This window comes from Ursus arctos, unplaced genomic scaffold (assembly GCF_023065955.2).
Source record: "Ursus arctos isolate Adak ecotype North America unplaced genomic scaffold, UrsArc2.0 scaffold_12, whole genome shotgun sequence".
NCBI lineage: Eukaryota > Metazoa > Chordata > Mammalia > Carnivora > Ursidae > Ursus > Ursus arctos.
In genome coordinates this window covers 54841889-54861918 of record NW_026622786.1, presented here as the reverse complement: position 1 = coordinate 54861918, position 20030 = coordinate 54841889, and the positions used below count along the sequence as shown (strand labels likewise).

Below are 20030 nucleotides of genomic sequence, written 5' to 3'. Positions count from 1 at the left end.
TTTCTACATCCTAATGTTATCTTTTCCCTTTTGAACTTAATAGTTAATCTGTGGGGGTAATACTTTGAGATTGTTGGATATTCTGTTTTCCAACAATTTTTTTTTCTATCCTTGGTTTTAGTAGGCATGGATCATCCTTACCTGAATCAATTATTGCATTGGTGGTTGCCAGATAGTGGTTTTCCAGTTCTCTCAATCCTACATGTTTGCTGGCTATCTTTATTTTTATTATTTTTTTTAAAGATATTATTTATTTGACAGAGACAGCCAGCGAGAGAGGGAACACAAGCAGGGGGAGTGGGAGAGGAAGAAGCAGGCTCCTAACGGAGAAGCCCAATGTGGGGCTCGATCCCGGAACGCCGGGATCACGCCCTGAGCCGAAGGCAGACGCTCAACGACTGTGCCACCCAGGCGCCCCTGCTGGCTATCTTTAAAGAAGAGATATTCCTCCTCTCTCCTTTTATTTTAGTATTATTACGTACCCAAGGATTCTTTAAAAAAAAATTATTGGTTATAAATCTGTTACCATTCTTCTTTTTTAAAAAGATAGATTTATTTATTTATTTATTTATTTATTTATTTATTTATTTAATAGTGAGAGAACACAAGCAGGGGGAGCAGCAGGCAAAGGGAGAAGGAGAAGCAGACTCCCTGTGGAGCAGGGAGCTTAATGCGGGGTCGATCCCAGGACCCTGGGATCATGACCTGAGCTGAAGGCAAATGCTTAACCAATGGGAGCCACCCAGGCACCCCTTTTGGTTTTTCTTTTTTTTGAAGTAGGCTCCATGCCCAGTGTGGGGCTTGAACTTATGACCCCGAGATCAAGAGTCTCATGCTCCACTCACGGAGCCAGCCACGTGCCCCACCATTATTCTTTTTGATGATTAAATTATGTCAAATTTGATTAGTTAGATACAAGCCAGTTCCTGTTGCCTTTGCAAATGTTCACATTGGTATTTGGGCACATTCTTATTGTTTTGTACATTAAGATGTTCTAGGTTCACGTTGTATATTCCCTGCTTGAGACCTGGATTAGCTGTTCTACCATGGAGGCCTGGTTCAATTAGTGGGAGATGGTACTCAGAAACCAAGATTTGGGCGTTGAATATACTCATCGCTATTGGAGTATCATTGCTTTTAGGTCCTTTAAATGGATACACACATGCACACACACACACTTATAGGATACCTTCAATTAAAATTCAGAACCACAGAGTTCATCTTCACCTTCTGGCAGTTCATATTTGTATCTCCCTTTTCCTACAGGGAGAATTCTGATTCAAAATCATATCAGTATATTTACTCATCTAATCTCTCCTGTAAAACACTTAAGATGGTTTTGGTATTAGTATACCGATACTCTTTCCAACAACAGATTTACCAATTAAAGATTTCTTTGCCATTTTATGTCCTTAGACTATATCCTGCTAAAGATCTATAGTCAAGTTATGTGTTCAAACTTATTTGTATTATATTTTCTGTGTGATTATGTTATCAGTTTAAAATATAAAGTTCCTACTAAACTACACTTTTAATAGACTCTTTCTGTAAAATAAGTTAACTGGTAAAAAGATAAGTAGCCATAATAATTTAAAACTTTATCATAATATATAGTTATAGGGAACTCTAGAACAGTTCTATCAGGTAGAAATTATGCATTTTTTTCTTTGTAAAGCTTTAAACCTGTAGCTCTATTTTGAAATTGATATACTATTGTTTAAAATTAGAAATGGGAAAATGACATCAAACAATTCCATTTGTAAGCCAAAACAATTGTGTTTGTGAACATTTTAAACAATGCTCTTCTTTTGACTGATGATACAATTCAAGCATTAATCTTTAACAATAGACATTATTGTTGAGGGTACTTTAACTCATTCCTAAGAAATATGGCTAGTGTTATCCTTATTTATACCCAGAATAGTAAGATTTATATTATTTGTGTGTCCTTGGTCTTTGTATTTGAAGAATCCCAGTTGTGACTGTGTGTGATATTTTTCTTGTGTGAATATTCTCATTGGAAAGGGGAAAATATTTCTCAATAATTGTAACATTCTGTATTTCTACTGTGAGACATAACCATATTACATCTTAAGTTCTGGTTAGTTTTATAAACATCTTGATTTTAGAATGTAAATTTAATGGGGACAGGAACTGGGTTTCATGGCTCATTGTATCTCCCATAGTATCTTACAAAAGTAACCACTCAAGTACTTGATGAATGAATAAATGTGATATTTTGTGTTTAAATGAGGTATAATTACTAGTCTCAATAATATGGATGCACCTTTTTGTAGCAGAAGTAACTAATGGAATGGGACTTGGAAAAGATCTTATCCACATTTACTTGCTAAACAAACCTTAAAACCACTGTGTCTCAAACTGAATTGATGTTGCTAGTTCTACCATCTCAGTTTGCTGTTTATGTCTCATTTCTTATCCCTTTATCAGTACCCTGATTGATACCCTCGTTACCACTCATATAGCAGTCTTCTGACTAATTGAAGGAATTGAGACTATTTAATGTGGAGAAGAGATGGTGCAGTGGGAGTGGGGGAAGGTATTGGAGGTCTTTATTTTTTTTTAAAGATTTTCTTCATTCATTTGAGAGAGAGCACAGGTGTACCCACGAGCACAATTGGGGGAGGGGCAGAGGGAGAGGGAGAAGCCGACTCCCCACTGAGCAGGGAGCCCAAAGCGGACTTGATCCCAGGACCCTGGGATCATGACCCCAGCTGAAGGCAGATGCTTAAGCAACTGAGCCACCCAGGCGCCCCTGGAGGTCTTTAAATATCTGATGGGTTATCAAATGGAAGACAGATTAGTTTCAGAAGGCTCAACCAGGACCAGTTGGTGGAAATTATAAAGACATAGGCTTTTGGTTCCATATGTCTTTCAAGCAAGGGAAGTTGTTTAAAATTAGCTGGAATAATGTAGTTATATGGATACTCTAGAACAGTTATGTTCACTCAGAGGCTTGGTGAATGCACTTGGCTAGGATGTTGTAAAGGAGATCTTGCTATTATATGGGTAGTTGAACCCAATTAATGATTAGCCAGTGAGTTTGAACCAGACAGCAGATTAGATTCCTGGGGATGGGAGTCATATTTTTTTTAATCTTTTAAATTTACACATTTTCTTTCACTGCTTTCTTTCACTGTTCACAGGTTAGGGGAGATTAGGGATAGATTGGAGTGTATTATATGGGAAAATGGTTAAGACCTGTTATTAATATTACTACCTACTGGCTAACTGGATACTTTGTAAGTTCCCTTTCAATCCTGATATTCTGACATCCTTCAGTTCTTATAAAGGTTAGGTTAATTTTGTGAATGATTAAATAATTTGACCCTTTATGTTGCTTCTTATGCAGACTGAATATTTTACCACTGCAAAGTTGCATTTTAAAGTATGGAGGCTCCCATTGCACTACTGGGTATTTACCCCAAAGATACAGACGTAGTGAAGAGAAGGGCCATATGCACCCCAATGTTCATAGCAGCAATGTCCACAATAGCTAAATCGTGGAAGGAGCCGAGATGCCCTTCAACAGATGACTGGATTAAGAAGTTGTGGTCCATATATACAATGGAATATTACTCAGCTATCAGAAAGAACGAGTTCTCAACATTTGCTACAACATGGACAGCACTGGAGGAGATAATGCTAAGTGAAATAAGTCAAGCAGAGAAAGACAACTATCATATGATTTCTCTCATCTATGGAACATAAGAACTAGGATGATCGGTAGGGGAAGAAAGGGATAAAGAAAGGGGGGGTAATCAGAAGGGGGAATGAAACATGAGAGACTATGGACTATGAGAAACAAACTGAGGACTTCAGAGGGGAGGGGGGTGGGGGAATGGGATAGACCGGTGATGGGTAGTAAGGAGGGCACGTATTGCATGGTGCACTGGGTGTTATACACAACTAATGAATCATCGAGCCTTACATCGGAAACCGGGGATGTACTGTATGGTGACTAACATAATATAATAAAAAATCATTAAAACATTGAAAAAAAAATAAAGTATGGAGGCTCCAACCATTCATAGTTACCTTGGACCCATCAGAGGTTACCTGACATAATTAAAATTTATTTATCAAACTAGAGTAAGTATTATATGCTTCTTAGAGATAAGATCAAGGAGATCAGGGGCACCTGGGTGGCTCAGTCGTTAAGCCTCTGCCTTCGGCTCAGGGCGTGATCCCGGCATTCTGGGATCGAGCCCCGCATCAGGCTCCTCCGCTGGGAGCCTGCTTCTTCCTCTCCCACTCCCCCTGCTTGTGTTCCCTCTCTCACTGGCTGTCTCTCTGTCAGATAAATAAATAAAATCTTTAAGAAAAAAAAAGATCAAGGAATGCTTAAAACAGCCCAGATATCATTAATACTTCTTACTATAATTTTAAGTAAGTGATTTAAACTCCTTATATCCCATTCGGATTATTATGATGACTACTTTATAGTCTGTGAATGTATAATACTCTGTGCTGCACAAATGGAGGTTTTTTTGTTTCTTTAAAAGCTTTTATTTATTTATTTTGACAGAGAGAGAGAGCACAAGCAGGGGGAGTGGGAGAGGGAGAAGCAGGCTCCCTGCTGAGCAGGGAGCCCTATGAGGGGCTGGATTCCAGGACTCTGGGATCCTGACCTGAGCTGAAGGCAGACACTTAACTGACTGAGCCACCCAGGTGCCCCTCAAATGGAGGTTTTTGGTTGTAGGACCTTGATACAAGTCACGTGTGAGGGTAAATGAATGCTCAGTACTTAGTTTCTCTTTTTTAATTTTTAGATTTAAGAGAATAATGCGTAAGTAGTACATTTTATTTGAGTTATCACTGTAATGTAGCTGTTCATTGATTTAGTATTTTTAACTGGAGGGTGTATTGCTGAGGAGTTGTAAGAATGTTTATAAGATGTATCCTTGAGGCAAAACTATCTTATTAGTCTCTTATTAATCTTTTTGCTATCAGCTCTTTTATCACTCTTTTAGAAGCCAGTTTCTGAATATGTGAGTCCTGCCCTTATTATATTGCTGTTCCTTTGCTCAATCTATCTTTATCTCTTAACTGCCATATATACTTTGCCTAACCCTTAGCTCTGAAAGAGGACAATCCAAATAAATGTTCTCCCTTTCTTCATATTTGTGACTTAAAAAAAAAAAGATTTTATTTATTTATTTAACAGAGAGAGAGTGCACAAGTGGTAGACAGGGGGAGAGGGAGGAGCAGGCTCTCCACTGAGAAAGGAGCCCGATGTGGGGCTGTATCCTAACATCGTGGGATCATGACCTGAGCTGAAGGCAGACGCTTAACCGATTGAGCCACTCAGGTGCCCCCATATTTGAGACTTTGAAAGAAATAAACATGCTGGGTTTACAAACAACAGTTTTAGACTACATGTTCAATGCATGAAGATAGAAGATTGGCAAATATAGGAAAAGAGGGAATAGAAATGGATATAGTAATTGATGTTTCTGCAGACAAAGAACTGAGATGGAGAGAAATAAGAGCAGAGATGACAGACCAACATATTGAGAGACATTCAAGGTCAGACAAGGGATTAATATTTGTTACTAAAAATGCAAGCAGGTAGAAAAGGTTACAGTAGATGAAAACTTAGAATGGACCTCACAGTTCATTTTATTTGATGGTATAGCTAAAAGCACATAAAAAATTCTAAATCAATATCTATAGCTCATCTTGCTGTAGAATACCATTTGGGGAAGGTGCCCAAGCATTCGCAAATCCTGTAAGTCTGCAGTGTTTTTTTCGGTTGTACTATGTGACTGAGATCTATTCTGTAGAGTCAGTCCCCGAAGTTCTGTCTGTCAGGAGCTTTTTCTTGGCTTTAAATTCTCAGTGGATAAAATATTCTTCTATCTGTTGCCATATGGGAGAGGCTGATTGCCTTCATCTGCCCTTCAAGGACATTGATTCGAGGACCCTTTACATTTATCAGTTTCTAATTTATCGACTGTCTTAATGCATGGTTATGGTTAGAAAAGTGACTCTCTAAAATTGACATCTGGGTCTCAATCGATGATTTTCATATCAAATGTTGTAGCTCTGCTTTCCAAAAGAACTCTGCTTAATGTTCACTCTGCTTTTCACATCATTGACAGTAAAGTTTAGGAATAAACCTCATCTGGTAGCTTTATGTTTACTAAGATAAAATAGAGATTTCTCCTCTTTACTGCTATTTTTTAAATTAAAATGGATTTATTAGTGAACAGAAATATGGGAATGGTGGATGATAAGATTTATTGTAATATGGATTAATAAAGTCTACTTGAAAAAAGTTACTAATTTCTTTAAAGTTTAGGAAATAACCATAAATCCCTTCTTTAAAAACAAAACAAAACAAAACCATAACACCCCCCCCTTTTAATCAGAAATCCCTTCTAAAAGTGTTTGGAGGGGTGCCTGGGTGGCTCAGTGGGTTAAGTGTCTGCCTTCTGCTCAGGTCATGATCCCAGGATCCTGGGATGGAGTCCCACGTGGGGCTCCCTGCTCAGTGGGGAATCTGCTTCTCCTTCTGCCTGCCTCTCTCTCTCTTCTCTCTCCCTCTGTCTCAAATGAAAAAATACAATCTTAAAAAAAAAGGGTTTGGAAATTGCGAAGAATTATTTTGATGGTTTTCTAGACTAAGGCTCTGATATTACCTAAACTAAACAAGAATTTTGGCATATCAGTTCTATCACTGGAGCAGTGAAACCAGGTATTTTAGATAACAAAAGAAAATGAAATATACTAGATAATGGGTAAATCATCTCTTCACTTTATACCTGATAGAATGAATTTTAATTCATTTTTAATTTTTTAAAAATCAGGTAAGCTTTTGGAAAGGGAATTTGTGGGTGAGGATAGTTTAGATTTTTAATGTGGGACTACTGCTCTTAAAGTTCATTGTTATTTCATTTGTGTTTTTTGCTCATTTGTGGTTAAACTAAAAGTACTGTTTGTCTTGCCTTTTCCTTGGCTTATCTCACACAAGTATAAAAAAGACATTTGAATAGACTGAATGGACTCAATTATTAATTTATTCCTTTTCCTCTTTCCAAATCTTACTACTATTTTAAGGAGAAAAAAAATGATGAATTAACTAGGGATATCCTCCAAGTCATTTTATTCAGCTAGAGCTGCCCTAGGGAATTGCATTGAGGAAGTTACGTTTTCTATATGACTAAATAGCTGAATCTGATGTCTTTAAGAACCGGAAGAATAAAATTGTTTATCTTAAAAAGGAAAAAGCACTGTCTCAGCATTTTATCTTTCTTAGAAGCTGCTTAGGATTTTGTAATAGAGTGTCTTCTCCGTAAGTTTCCTAGTCAAGCAGTTTCAGGCACATTTGTAATTTCCTGTATTCAGTTTTTAATCTGAGCAATTTATTTTTGAATATTATTTAATGTAAGTATTCAATGTAAACATTCAATGTAAACAATTAAAGAAAAATACAAAAAAGATATTTCATCTTTTAGTTCCACTTTCAGCATGGACTTCTAGACATTGTTTTTACATATTTGTGTGTGTGTGTGTGTGTGTGTGCAACTCTATATACATATATATATTATATACCCATATAGATGTGTAAATTTTATTCATGCTATTCTCTCTTCCTTTTCCTCACCCTGTATAGAGTTAGTAAACTTTTAATTTTTTATTTTATTTATTTATAAAAAGATTTTATTTATTCATTTGAGATAGATAGAGAGCATGAGCAGGGGGAGGGGCAGAGGGAGAAGGAGAAGTAGACTCCCCACTGGGCTGGGAGCCCAAGGTTGGGCTACATCCCAGGACCCTGAGATCATGACCTGAGCCGAAGGCAGATGCTTAACCATCTGAGCCACCCAGGAGCCCTTAAACTTTACTTTGTTAGAGCAGTTTTAGGTACATAGCAAGACTGAGAAGAGTTCCTGTATACCTCCTGTCCCACAATATGAAGAACTTTTCCCACTATCAACGTCTTGCACCAGAGTGGTACATTTGTTACTGTTAAACCTACAATGACACATCATTATCACTCCAGGTCCATGGTTTACATTAGGCTTCACTTTTGGTGTGAATAAATGTATAATGACCTGTATGAGCAACTGTAGTACGATAGAGAATAGTTTTATGGCCTAAAAGTCCTCTGTGTTCTTCCTACTCATTCTTTGCCCCTATTGCCCCCATCCCTCACAAACAATGATCTTTTTACTGTTTCTGTAGTTTGGCCTTTTCCAGAATATCATACTGTTGGAATCATACAGTTGATATACAGTGGTCTTTTAAGATTGGCTTCTTTCACTTTGTAATATACATTTAGTTTTCCTTAATATCTTTTTATGGCTTGATAGCTCATTTGTTTTAAGTGCCTGAGTAACAGTCTACCGTCTGGATGTATTAAAGTTTATTTATCCATTCGCCTACTGAAGGACATCTTAGTTGCTTCCAACTTTTGGTAATTATGAATAAAACTGCTATAAACATCTATGTGCAGGTTTTAGTGTGGATTGTTTTTATTTCATTTGGGTAAATACCAAGGACCACAATTGCCGAATCATATGCTAAGAGTATGTTTAGATTTGTAAGAAGCTGCCAAACTGTCTTCCAAAGTAGCTGTAACATCTTGCATTCCTATTAGCAATGAATGAGAGTATTTATTGCTTGACATCCTTGCCAGCATTTGGTTTTATCAGCTTTTTGGATTTTGCCCATTTTGACAGGTATGTAGTGGTATCTCCTTGTTTTAATTTGATTTCCTGATAACATGTGGAGCATGTTTTCATGTGCTTATTTGCCCATCTCTATATCTTCTTTGGTGAGGTGAATCTTTTAAGGTCCTTGGCCCATTTTAAAATTAGGTTGTTTGTTTTCTTATTGTTGAGTTTTAAATTTTCTTTGTATATTTTGGATAGGAGTCCTTTAGCAGATGTGTCTTTTGCAAATATTTTCTCCCAGTCTGTGGCTTGTCCTTTCATTCTGTTGACATTGTATTTCACAGAGAAGTTTTTAATTAATTAATTTATTTTTATTTATTATGATATGTTAGTGACCATACACTGCATCATTAGTTTTTTTTTTTTTTTAAGATTTTATTTATTTATTTGACAGAGATAGAGGCAGCCAGCGAGAGAGGGAACACAAGCAGGGGGAGCGGGAGAGGAAGAAGCAGGCTCATAGCGGAGGAGCCTGATGTGGGCTTGATCCCCTAACGCCAGGATCATGCAACGCCAGGATCACGCCCTGAGCCGAAGGCAGGCACTTAACCGCTGTGCCACCCAGGCGCCCCTGCATCATTAGTTTTTGATGTCGTTTTCCATGATTCATTGTTTGCATATAACACCCAGTGCTCCATGCAATACACACGTGCCCTCCTTAATATCCATCACCGGGCTAGCCCATCCCCCCCACTTCCCTCCCCTCTAAAACCCTCAGATTATTTCCCGGAGTCTATAGTTTCTCGTGGTTCATTTCCCCCTTTGTTTAATTTTAATGATGTCAGCTTACCAGTTATTTCTTTCAGGGATTGTGCCTTTGGTGCTGTATCTAAGAAGTCATTGCCATGCTACAGGTCATTTAGGTTTTCTTCCATATGACTTTTATAGTTTTGTGTTCTACGTTTAGGTCTACAATCCATTTTGAGTTAATTTTTGTGAAGGGTGTATGATCTATTGTCTCCTTTTTTTTTTTTATGTGTATGTCCAGTTGTTCCGGCACCATTTATTGAAAAGACTATCTTTGTTCTGTTGTATTGCCTTTGCTCCTTTGTCAAAGACCAGTTGACTATATTTATGTGTATCTATTTCTGGGGCTCTCTATTCTGTTCCAGTCATCTATTTGTCTACTCTTTTGCCAGTACCAATAATGTCTTTGTCCGATTTTGGTATTAGGGTAATGCTGACCTCGTGAAATGAGTTAGAAAGTATTCTCTCTGCTTTTATTTTTTGGGAGAGATTGTAGAGAATTGGTATAATTTCTTCCTCAAACATTTGGTAGTATTCAACAGTGAAACCACCTGAGCCCGATGCTTTCTTTTTTGGAAGTTTATTAATTGTTGACTCAATTTCTTTAATAGATATAGACCTATTTAAATTGTCTATTTTTTGTGTGAGTTTTGGCAAACTGTGTCTTTAAAAGAATTGCTTCATTTCATCTACATTATCAAATTTGCGAGCATAGAATTGTTCATAATACTCCTAATTGTCCTTTTAATGTCCATGGGATCTGTGGTGATGTCCCCTGTTTCATTTCTGATGTTAGTCATTTGTATCTTCTCTTTTTCTTAGTTAGCCTGGCTAGAGGCTTATAGACTTCATTGATCTTTTCAAAGCACTAGCTTTGATTTTGTTGATTTTTCTCTACTGATTTCTTTTTTTCTTTCTGCCTTAATTTTTATTATTTCTTTTTTTCCCTGCTTACTTTAGATTTAATTTGTTCTTCTTTTTCTAGTTTCCTAAGGTGGAAGCTTAGATATTGATTTTAGATCTTTCCTCTAAAAGGAAAATATATTGGAAATTTTCCAATATATTCATTCATTCAGTGCTATTAATTTTCCTGTAAATTTTAAGGGAATTTTCTGCATCTCACAAATTTTAAATTGTATTCTCATTTTCATTCAATTAAAAACATTTAATTTCTCTTGAGGTTTCCGTGTTATTTAAAGTGTTTTGTTTAATTTCCAAGTATTTGGAAAATTTCCAGCTAACTTTTTGTTACCGATTTCTTGTTTAATTCCATTTCTGTGAGAACAAATATGATTTCTATTGTATGATTTCTATTCTTTTAAATTTGTCAAGAGGTGTTTTATGGCCCAGAATCTTGTTGGTCTTGGTGAATATTCCATGTGAACTTGAGAATAATGTGTAATCTGTTTTTGTTGAGTGAAGTAGTCTGTCAGTTATGTCCAGTTGATTGATGGTGCTTTTTAATTCAACACTGTCTTTACTGATTTTCTGCCTGCTGGCCCTGCATTTCTTACTTTTAGAGGGGTATTAAAGTCTCCAACCTTAATAGAGGAATTAACTGTTTCTTCTTTGAGTTTTAACAAGTTTTGCCTCACATATTTTGATGCTCCGTGGATATCTTTTTATGGTAATAAATATAGATCTATGTCATAATATGTATATACCATAATTTTGTCATCAGCAGATATTTGTGTCTCTTAGCACACCAGTGTGCTAGGTGTAAGGATACTGTAGTGAATGAGACATATTTTCTGTACTCATGGACTTTATTATTTGAGAAATTATTATGCAAAATGGTTGTTTCTTCAGGCTGACCAATTTCATCTCTTATGATGATGCAAAAAATATGAAATTCCTTTAATGTGCATTACTTAGATTTAGTAAGTTTGAAAATATTTTCCTATGTTTATTGGTCTTTTTCTTTCAGAGTGCCTGGATTTTGTTTCTATTTGGGTGTTTTTTCCCTTATTGATTTATAAGAGCTCTTTGTATAGTAGAGACATTCAGTTCAGTTTTGGGGAAGTCAAAAGTTACACATGGATTTTCACTAAACAGGGGTTCAGTGCCCTAAACCCTGCATTGTGCATTATTCAGGGGTCAACTGTATATGAATTATTAAGCTAGCAACAGTTTAACTAGTTTGACCTTATGATAGTAATTTTATTATTCTCATCTACCCTATGTGCCCCATGTACAATGGCAATAAAAGTATTCTTATAGCATAGTCAAGGATATGTTACAAAAACATTTTAAATGTTTCATATTTGGGGGTATAGTTATTCTGAGTAGTCAATAAGCAGGAATTTTGAGGAAAAATAATAATAATAAAAGAATAACAACAATTTATTCCACTCTAAGTTCCTTGAGGTTAGAGAATTTTCTCATTAATTTCTGAGTGTGTCATAGCATCTTACCTTGGCTATTTATTTATTATTTGTTAAGGAGCCATTTTCTAAGGTACAGACTTTTCCCGTACAAAATGTCTTACTTTGTCTTTATGTTCCTCCCACCCACTTTAAGGGATCATTTTTACATTCTTTTTTTTTTTTTTAAGATTTTATTTATTTATTTGACAGAGATAGAGACAGCCAGCAAGAGAGGGAACACAAGCAGGGGGAGTGGGAGAGGAAGAAGCAGGCTCATAGTGGAGGAGCCTGATGTGGGGCTCGATCCCATAACACCGGAATCACGCCCTGAGCCGAAGGCAGACGCTTAACTGCTGTGCCACCCAGGCGCCCCCATTTTTACATTCTTGCTAAGGGCTTTCCAGGGTATTCCTGGTAACAAGTGTTGCAAGCTGTTTGAACCAAAGTCTTCCCCATTACCTACTTTATTTCTAACTTAGAAAGAAAATACATGTGTGTGTATTCTCTTATTTTAAATATTTTGAATTTAGAAGACTCGTGGTTGGTGCCTTTAAAAATTTTATTTTGGTGGCTTTTTAAAAAAAAGATTTATTTATTAGAGAGAGAGAGAGAGAGAGAGAGAGAGGGCAAGCAAGAGGAGGGGCAGAGGGAGAAGGAGAGAATCTCAGGGAGATTCCCCTCTGAGTGCAGAGCCCAATGCAGGACTCAATCCCATGACCTTGAGATCATGACCTGAGCCAAAACCAAGTTGGACACTCAACCAACTGAGCTACCCAGGTACCCTGGTTGATGGCTTTTGAACAATAAAAATTTTAAATTCTAGAAATTACATCTGTTCTTTGTATAAGATTTGGAAAAGGTGGGCAATAGTGGTATAAAAATAACCACACACAATTTTATATCCAGAGAAACTTGTCAATTTTTAATTTCTTTTTAACTCTTCCCCTGACACTTCTCCAGCTAGTGTCATATGATGCCTAAAGTTTTAGATTCTGCAGCGTTTCCCCATTATCACAAACTTTCTGGAGACTTTATTTATTTATTTATTTATTTATTTATTTATAATTATTTAATTATTTTTTAAAAAGATTTTATTTATTTATTTGAGAGAGAGAAAGAGCAAGCACAAGCAGGGGAAAGCAGCAGAGGGAAAGAAGTAGACTTCCCTCTGAGCAGGGAGCCTGACGCAGGGCTCAATCCCAGGATTCAGAGATCATGACCTGAGCCAAAGGCAGATGCTTAACCGACTGAGCCATCCCAGGTACCCCTGGAGACATTAAAAAAAAAACCCACTTATTTATTGGGACACCTGGGTGGCTTAGTTGGTTAAACGTCTGCCTTTGGCTCAGGTCATGATTCTAAGGTCCTGGGATTGAGTCCTGCATTGGCCTCTTTGGTCAGGAGGGAGCCTGCTTCTCCCTCTACCTGCCACTCCCCCTACTTGTGCTCTCTCTCTCTGCCTCCCTGACAACTAAATAAATAAAATCTTTAAGATAACCCATTTATTTATTAGGGAGAGAGAGCAAGTGAGAGTGAGTGTGCACAGCAGGGAGAGGAGCAGAGGGCAAGGGAGAGAGAGAATCTCAAGCAGACTCTCTGCTGAGCATGGAGCCTGATGCGGGGCTCGATCTCATGACTCCAAGATCACTGAGCTGAAATCAGGAGTCAGACACTTAACCAACTGAGCCACCCAGGCACCACTCTGGAGACATTTTTTTTTTTTTTTAAGATTATTTATTTATTTATTTGACAGAGACAGCGAGAGCACAAGCAGGGGGAGTGGGAGAGGGAGAGCAGGGAGCCCAACGCGGCTGGATCCCAGGATGGTGGGATCATGAACTGAGCGGAAGGCAGATGCTTAACGACTGAGCCACCCAGGCGCCCCCTTCTGGAGACGTTTTTAATGGATATGTAATTAATCATGTGGATGCACATTTTATAAACCTTTCTCCTTATTTTTCCAAATTTTGTTAAATTCTGCAATTTTTTGGAGGAAAATTTCTTGTTGTCAGTGAAAAAATTTCCAACTGATAGACTTTTACAGCTTGTAAAAGCACTACTAGTGAGATACCTTATTATTTATCTATTCACTGATTCATTTAACAAACATTTTGAGAGCTAATCACATGCCAGGCAGAACTCAAGGACACTCAAAAAGTTGGCCGTCTATTGTAAGAGGTAAGAAGTAATTACAATACAGTATGATGAATGCCATGATAGAGGAGGATATAGGATGCTTAGGAGCTAAGAGCAGGACATCTGTTTTAGTTTGAGGTATGGAGTGGGTAGAAATCTTACAAGTCTGACCAGAGGAGGTGAAACTTAAGCTGGGTCTTAGGGACTCATGATAATAAGGTAGTCAAAAAGTGAGGATGAACAGGAGGGCCTTCTAGGTGGAGGGAACAGCACATGCAAAGACATGGAAGCATGTCCAGTTTAGGAAGCTTTAATATTAATATTAAAAGTGGCTTCAGTGAATGGTGCATGTGAGGGAGTGGCAAGAGAGGAAGCTAAGTAAAAGGGCAGATGTAATTTCTTGAAGGGCCTTGAATATTCTCAAGACTGAGGGTGTAAACATAAGGCAAAGTCCTTGAGGAACGTGTTTCTAGCTCTAATTCTCATTTATACATCAGCAGTTCTCAAATTAATAGCTCCCGCTCAGACCTCACTTTTAAGCTCCAGATCTATATATCCAACTGCCTAGTTGGCCTCTCTGGAATATATCTAGAAGGTAAGCTCCCTGAGAGGAAGTGTTTCACTGTTTTTGTCCTAAGCTGTATCTGCATTGCCTTGAACAGTGGCTGGCAATAATTTATTGAATAATTAAATAAATTAATATATCTCTCAGAGGCATCTCAAACTACATAGAAATTAAATTCATGATCTTCCTCCTCTAACCTGACCCTCTTCTGATGCTCCCTATTTCAATGGTTGGCACCTTTTATTTAGTTTCACAAGCCAGGAACATGGGTGTATCTTTGGCATATCTATCTTTTTTGCCTTCCTTATTCATTTAAACACCAAGACATTGGATTTTTGACACATTTCCTTATATGTCTGTTTCTCTCCCTCTCTGATGCTCCATTCCAAGCTATTACGATCTCTCTTCTAGTCCTGTACAGTACTTGTAAACTCTAATCATGTACTCTTGTCCTTTTCAATCTATTCTTTGTGCTGCCCTGGGAGTCAAACCCACAGAATCAGATTCTAATATTTCTGTTTGAAACCAATTGTTCTTAGGATAAACAACAAAATTCTTAGCATGGTGTACAAGGCTGTGTGTGCTCTGGCCCATGTCAAACCTATAGCCACATCTCAAGCCCCCTTTTTGGATTTTTTGTGCTCTAGTCACACTGACTTTTAAAATTTTTCCAACAGGCCATGCTTTCTCCTGCCTCAACTGTACTGTATAATTAGTAGCTTTTAGTACATATTATAAAATGGAATGTCTATTGTTAGAGAAATAAATTTATCAATACTTGTGAGTAGATATTTTTAACCCTAAAAGGGCAATGTTCTGTGCAGCATTCTTTTCTTGAAAAGTAAACTGTCTGAATTATTGCAGATAAGCACAAGCATTTTAAGGTATAATTTGTTCCTCTTTCAGATTATATTGCGCATCTCAAATTTCCCTCGTCAGTTATAAAACAAATACCTGTGAGCTACATTTATTCTTACTTTAAAGTAAGAAAACATCTTTTTTTGTAGATTTAAGCCATTCTATTTTTTTTAAAGATTTATTTATTTTGGAGAGAGAGAGAGACGGCATGTATGAGTGGAGTTGGGGGGGAGGGTGGGGAGGGACAGAAGGAGAGGGAAAGAGAGAGAATCTCCAGCAGACTTCCCGCTGAGTGCAAAGCCCCATGCAGGGCTCGATCTCAGGACCCAGAGATCATGGCCTGAGCTGAAATCAAGAGTCCCATGCCTAACTGACTGAACTACCCACATGCCCCTAAGCCATTCTGTTTTTTAAAGATGCTGCAGTACTGAGATAGGGAGGAAATGCAGAAAATGCCTTAAAAAACAAAACAGGTTTTATATGAAGTAGTGACTTAATCAGTTTAAGTGGAATCCTCCATTCTGAAGATAGTTGTCATTTCTTTCTTTCTTTTTTTTTTTTTAAAGATTTTATTTATTTATTTTTAAGAGAGAGAGAGAGCACAAGCAGGGGGAGTGCCAGGCAGAAGGAGAGGGAGAAGCAGACTCCCCACTGAGCAGGGAGCCCTATGCGGGACTCAATCCCAGGACCCCAGGACTACAATCTGAGTTGAAGGCAGACGTTCAACCAACTGAGCCACTGGGGGGCCGGATAGTTGTCATTTCTTGTAAGATTTAAAACCACCTTCTCTCATTACAAATAAAACAAATCTTGCAATAGTCTCACAAGCATCAAAGTGGAGTTGTTTCACTAAGCTAATTTATTGTTCTTGATTGTGAGTAATTGGAGAAGATTACTGTTTGGTTTTGTGTGATAATTTTTATTGTATATTTGGTATTTAATGTTTTTTGTAATTAAAATATAGAATATATTATAATCTGTTATGTAAAATGAGAAATTGGTTTGCTCATTTGCCGTTCAAATTGTATTTAATCATAAGTAAAACTTTAGCAATATTATACCATATAATATATCCTCATTACTTATTTTTCTTTAATTTTTTTTCTTTTAGTATAAAAGATTTAACTTTACAGAAGAATGCAATCAAGTGATGGCTTTTTCTTTAGAATTTGAATATGGAGGCCACAGGAACAGATGAAGTTGACAAGCTAAAAACTAAATTTATATCTGCTTGGAACAACATGAAATATAGTAAGTATCATTTAAAAATTGTATAAATCTAAAGGAATATTTAAAGACATGTATCATCTGCCTTATTAAGTCACTCACAATTGCTTAAGTTTGTCTTTGAATGAAATATTTCTGTGAGGAATGTAGATAAACATATATCCTGAAGAAAGAACCAAATATCATCATAAACATTGTCTAGAAACTCAGGCATGCTATGTGGTCCTTTTTTCTTTGAACATTCAGAAGCAGATAGAATTTATTTAAGTGATGATAATACCTCAGTTTTTCAGACTCAGTTTCAGGCAACGTCATATATAAACTAGGAAGCAAGCAAAATAGACCTTTGTACACACAAAACAGACACTATAATGTTCACATACTGATACCTATGAATTTCTCTTAGGAGTACTCTTAGACCTTTATATTTAACCTAGTTATTCGTGGTTTGCAAACAAATCCAATAAGGGTCATTTTGGTGGTTTTAAAACCCACCTTGGACTAGAAACAAATAGGAAATGAAGAAACTTTCGAAGATGGAAAAATACTTAGCAGAACCAGTTGCAATAGAAAGAGGTTCATATCCATAAATTTGGAGTAACATTTAGCAAAACCCCTTCATAATGCAAATTCAGGTAAAACACAATTGACAGTTGGCTTCTGGTTCACTGGAAGGCATGGCCAGCTAGCCATTCAGATAGTTATAACTTGATAATAATGAAACATTGCATTTTGAAAACTATGGACATTGATTTTTTACAAATTAAGATATAATTTACATACTAAAAAATTCACCCTTTTATGATTCTGTGGTTTTTAGTATATTTATAAGATTGTACAACCATCATCACTATCTAATTCCAGAACATTTTTATCACTCCCAAAAGCAACCATGGACCCATTAGCAGCTACTCCCCATTCTTCCCCACCTCTCTCCAGCCCCTGGGAATCACCAGTCTATTTTCTGTCTTTATGGGTTTGACTATTGTGGACATCTCATATATATGGAATTGTACAACTTATGGCCTTTTGTGCCTGACTCCTTTCATTTAGCATAACGTTTTTGAAATTCATCCATATTGTAGCATGTATGTATCATTACTTCATTCCTTTATGTGACTGACTGAATAATATTTCATTGTATGGCCATATCACAATTTCTTTACCTATTTCTTAGTTGATGGACATTTGGGTTGTTTTTGACTTTTTGGCTAATATGAATAGGCTGCAATGAACATTATGTACAAGTTTTTGTGTGAATATATCTTTTCGTTCCTCTTAGGTCTATACTTAGGAGTAGAATTGCTGGATCATATGTTAACTCTTTAAGTTTAACCTTCTGAGGAACTACCAAGCTATTTCTCAAAGTAGCGGCACCATTTTACATTCCCATCAGCAATGTTTGAGGGTCTGAATTTCTCTACATTCTCACCAGCACTTTTTATTGTCCATCCTTTTTTTTTTGTTGTTAAGTTTTTTATTTATTTACGTAATCTCTAAATCCAATATGGGGCTCAAACTCACAACGCAGAGATCAAGAGTCACATGCTCTTCTGACTGAGCCAGCCAGGCGCCCTGTATTGTCCATGCTTTTTAAAATTTTTTTTAAAGATTTATTTATTTTAGAGAGAGAGGGAGAGAGAGAGCATGAGCAGGAGGGGCAGAGGGCGAGGGAGAGAGAATCCCCAGCAGACTCTGTGCTGAGCATGGAGCCTGATGTGGGGCTTGATTTCACAACCCTGATATCATGTCCCCAGCTGAAACCAAGAATAGGATGCTCAACTGACTGAGCCACCCAGGTGACCCCATCTATCTTTTTTATTAGAGCCATTCCAGTAGGTGTGAAGTATCTCACTGAGTTTGATTTGCATTTGCCTTGATGAATAGTGATGTTAAACATGTTTCCATATACTTATTGGCTATTTTTATATATTCTTTGGAGAAATGTCTATTTAAATCCTTTGTACCTTTTTAAATTGGGTTATCTGTCTTTTCACTATTGAGTTGTAAGAGTTCTTTATATATTCTAGGTACAAATCCCTGAGCAAATGTATGATTTGCAAATATTTTCTCCCATTTTGGGGTTATCTTTTCACTTTTCACACTTCAGTGTCCACTGAAGCACAAAAACTTCAAATTTTGATGAAATCCAATTTGTTTATTTTTTTCTTTGGTGGTTTCTTTTGATATCATATTTAAGAAACTGCTGCCTAAATCAAGATCATGCAGATTTATACCTATGTTTCTTTTTAAGAATTTTATTATTTTAGCTCTTATTTTGAGGTCTTTGATCCATTTTGAGTTAATTTTTGCATGTGATGTGCAACTTCATTTTTGTATGTGGCTATTTAGTTGTCCCAGCACCATTTTTTGAAAAGACTATTCTTTCTCCTTTGAATGGTCTTGACACCCTTGTCTAAAATCAGTTGACCACAGATGTAGAGATTTATTTCTGGACTTGCAATTCAGTTCCATTTATATACACATCTGTCCATGTGCCAGTACCACACTCTCTTGATTACTTTAGCTTTTGTAAAATTTAAAATTGGGAAGTGTGATTCCTCCAACTTTGTTCTTTTCCAAGATTGTTTTGGCTATTCTGGATCCCTTGCCTTTCTGTATGAATTTTTGATCATCTTACCAATTTCTGTAAGAAATCCAGCTGGGATTTTGATATAGATTTGATACAGAATCTGTGATCCACTGGCAAAGTATTGCCATCTTAACAGAGTATTGCCATATTAAGTCTTCCAGTCCATGGATATGGGATGTCTTTCCTTATATTTAGGCTTATAATTTTTTTCAATGATGTTTTGTGGTTTTTTACATATAACTTTTGCACTTTTTGTTAAAGTTATTTGTATTTTATTTTTGATGCTATTTTAGAAGGAATCGTTTTCTTTATTTTAGCTTGTTGCTGGTATATAGAATTATAGTTGTTTTTTATAATTTGATCCTGTGTCTTGTAAGCTTGGTGTTCTACTTTATTAGCGCTAACATTTTTTGTGGATTCCTTAGGGTTTTCTGTATGTAAGATCATGTTCATCTGCAGGTAGAAGCTTATGCTCTTTTTAAGCCATTTAATCTGGTGAATAGGTTATGTGATGAAGATTTCATTTGTAAGTTGAAAATTGTCATATACGTACTAGATAACACATTTTAGTAGTATCCTAGGAGTTGTTACTTAACCTATTATTTACATATGTGTTGTTTTCCATATCTAGATAATTTAAGTGTCCAGAGTAAAATCCAGAGATTAATCCCTAATCTCTAGATAACAGATTGTTCAGGGTAACTAAGTGTTCTAGATAGCTTCAAGTTATGAAGTAATATTTTTTATTTGATTTTATTGGTGAAAATCATTCTAAAATACTTTGTGTATTTTCCTTGCTTTGAGTTTGTGTAGTATGGTTGGTATAGGAAGGACTA

The 20030-nt window shown here is 36.6% G+C and overlaps 1 protein-coding gene across 4 annotated transcripts in view; it reads left to right on the top strand.

Annotated features, from left to right (window-relative positions):
• ATG4C (autophagy related 4C cysteine peptidase) overlaps positions 1-20030 on the top strand; it is an 85970-nt gene that overhangs the window by 7150 nt on the left and 58790 nt on the right. For 3 of the 4 annotated variants that reach the window (XM_026497933.4, XM_026497935.4, XM_057310611.1), the window contains exon 2: positions 16486-16625. In XM_026497933.4, the coding sequence (XP_026353718.1) occupies positions 16550-16625 (76 nt within the window). In that variant the 5' untranslated portion in view covers positions 16486-16549. Of the gene's footprint in view, positions 1-15962; positions 16141-16485; positions 16626-20030 lie in introns of all 4 variants that reach the window. The other variant, XM_026497934.4, reaches the window with a different exon arrangement.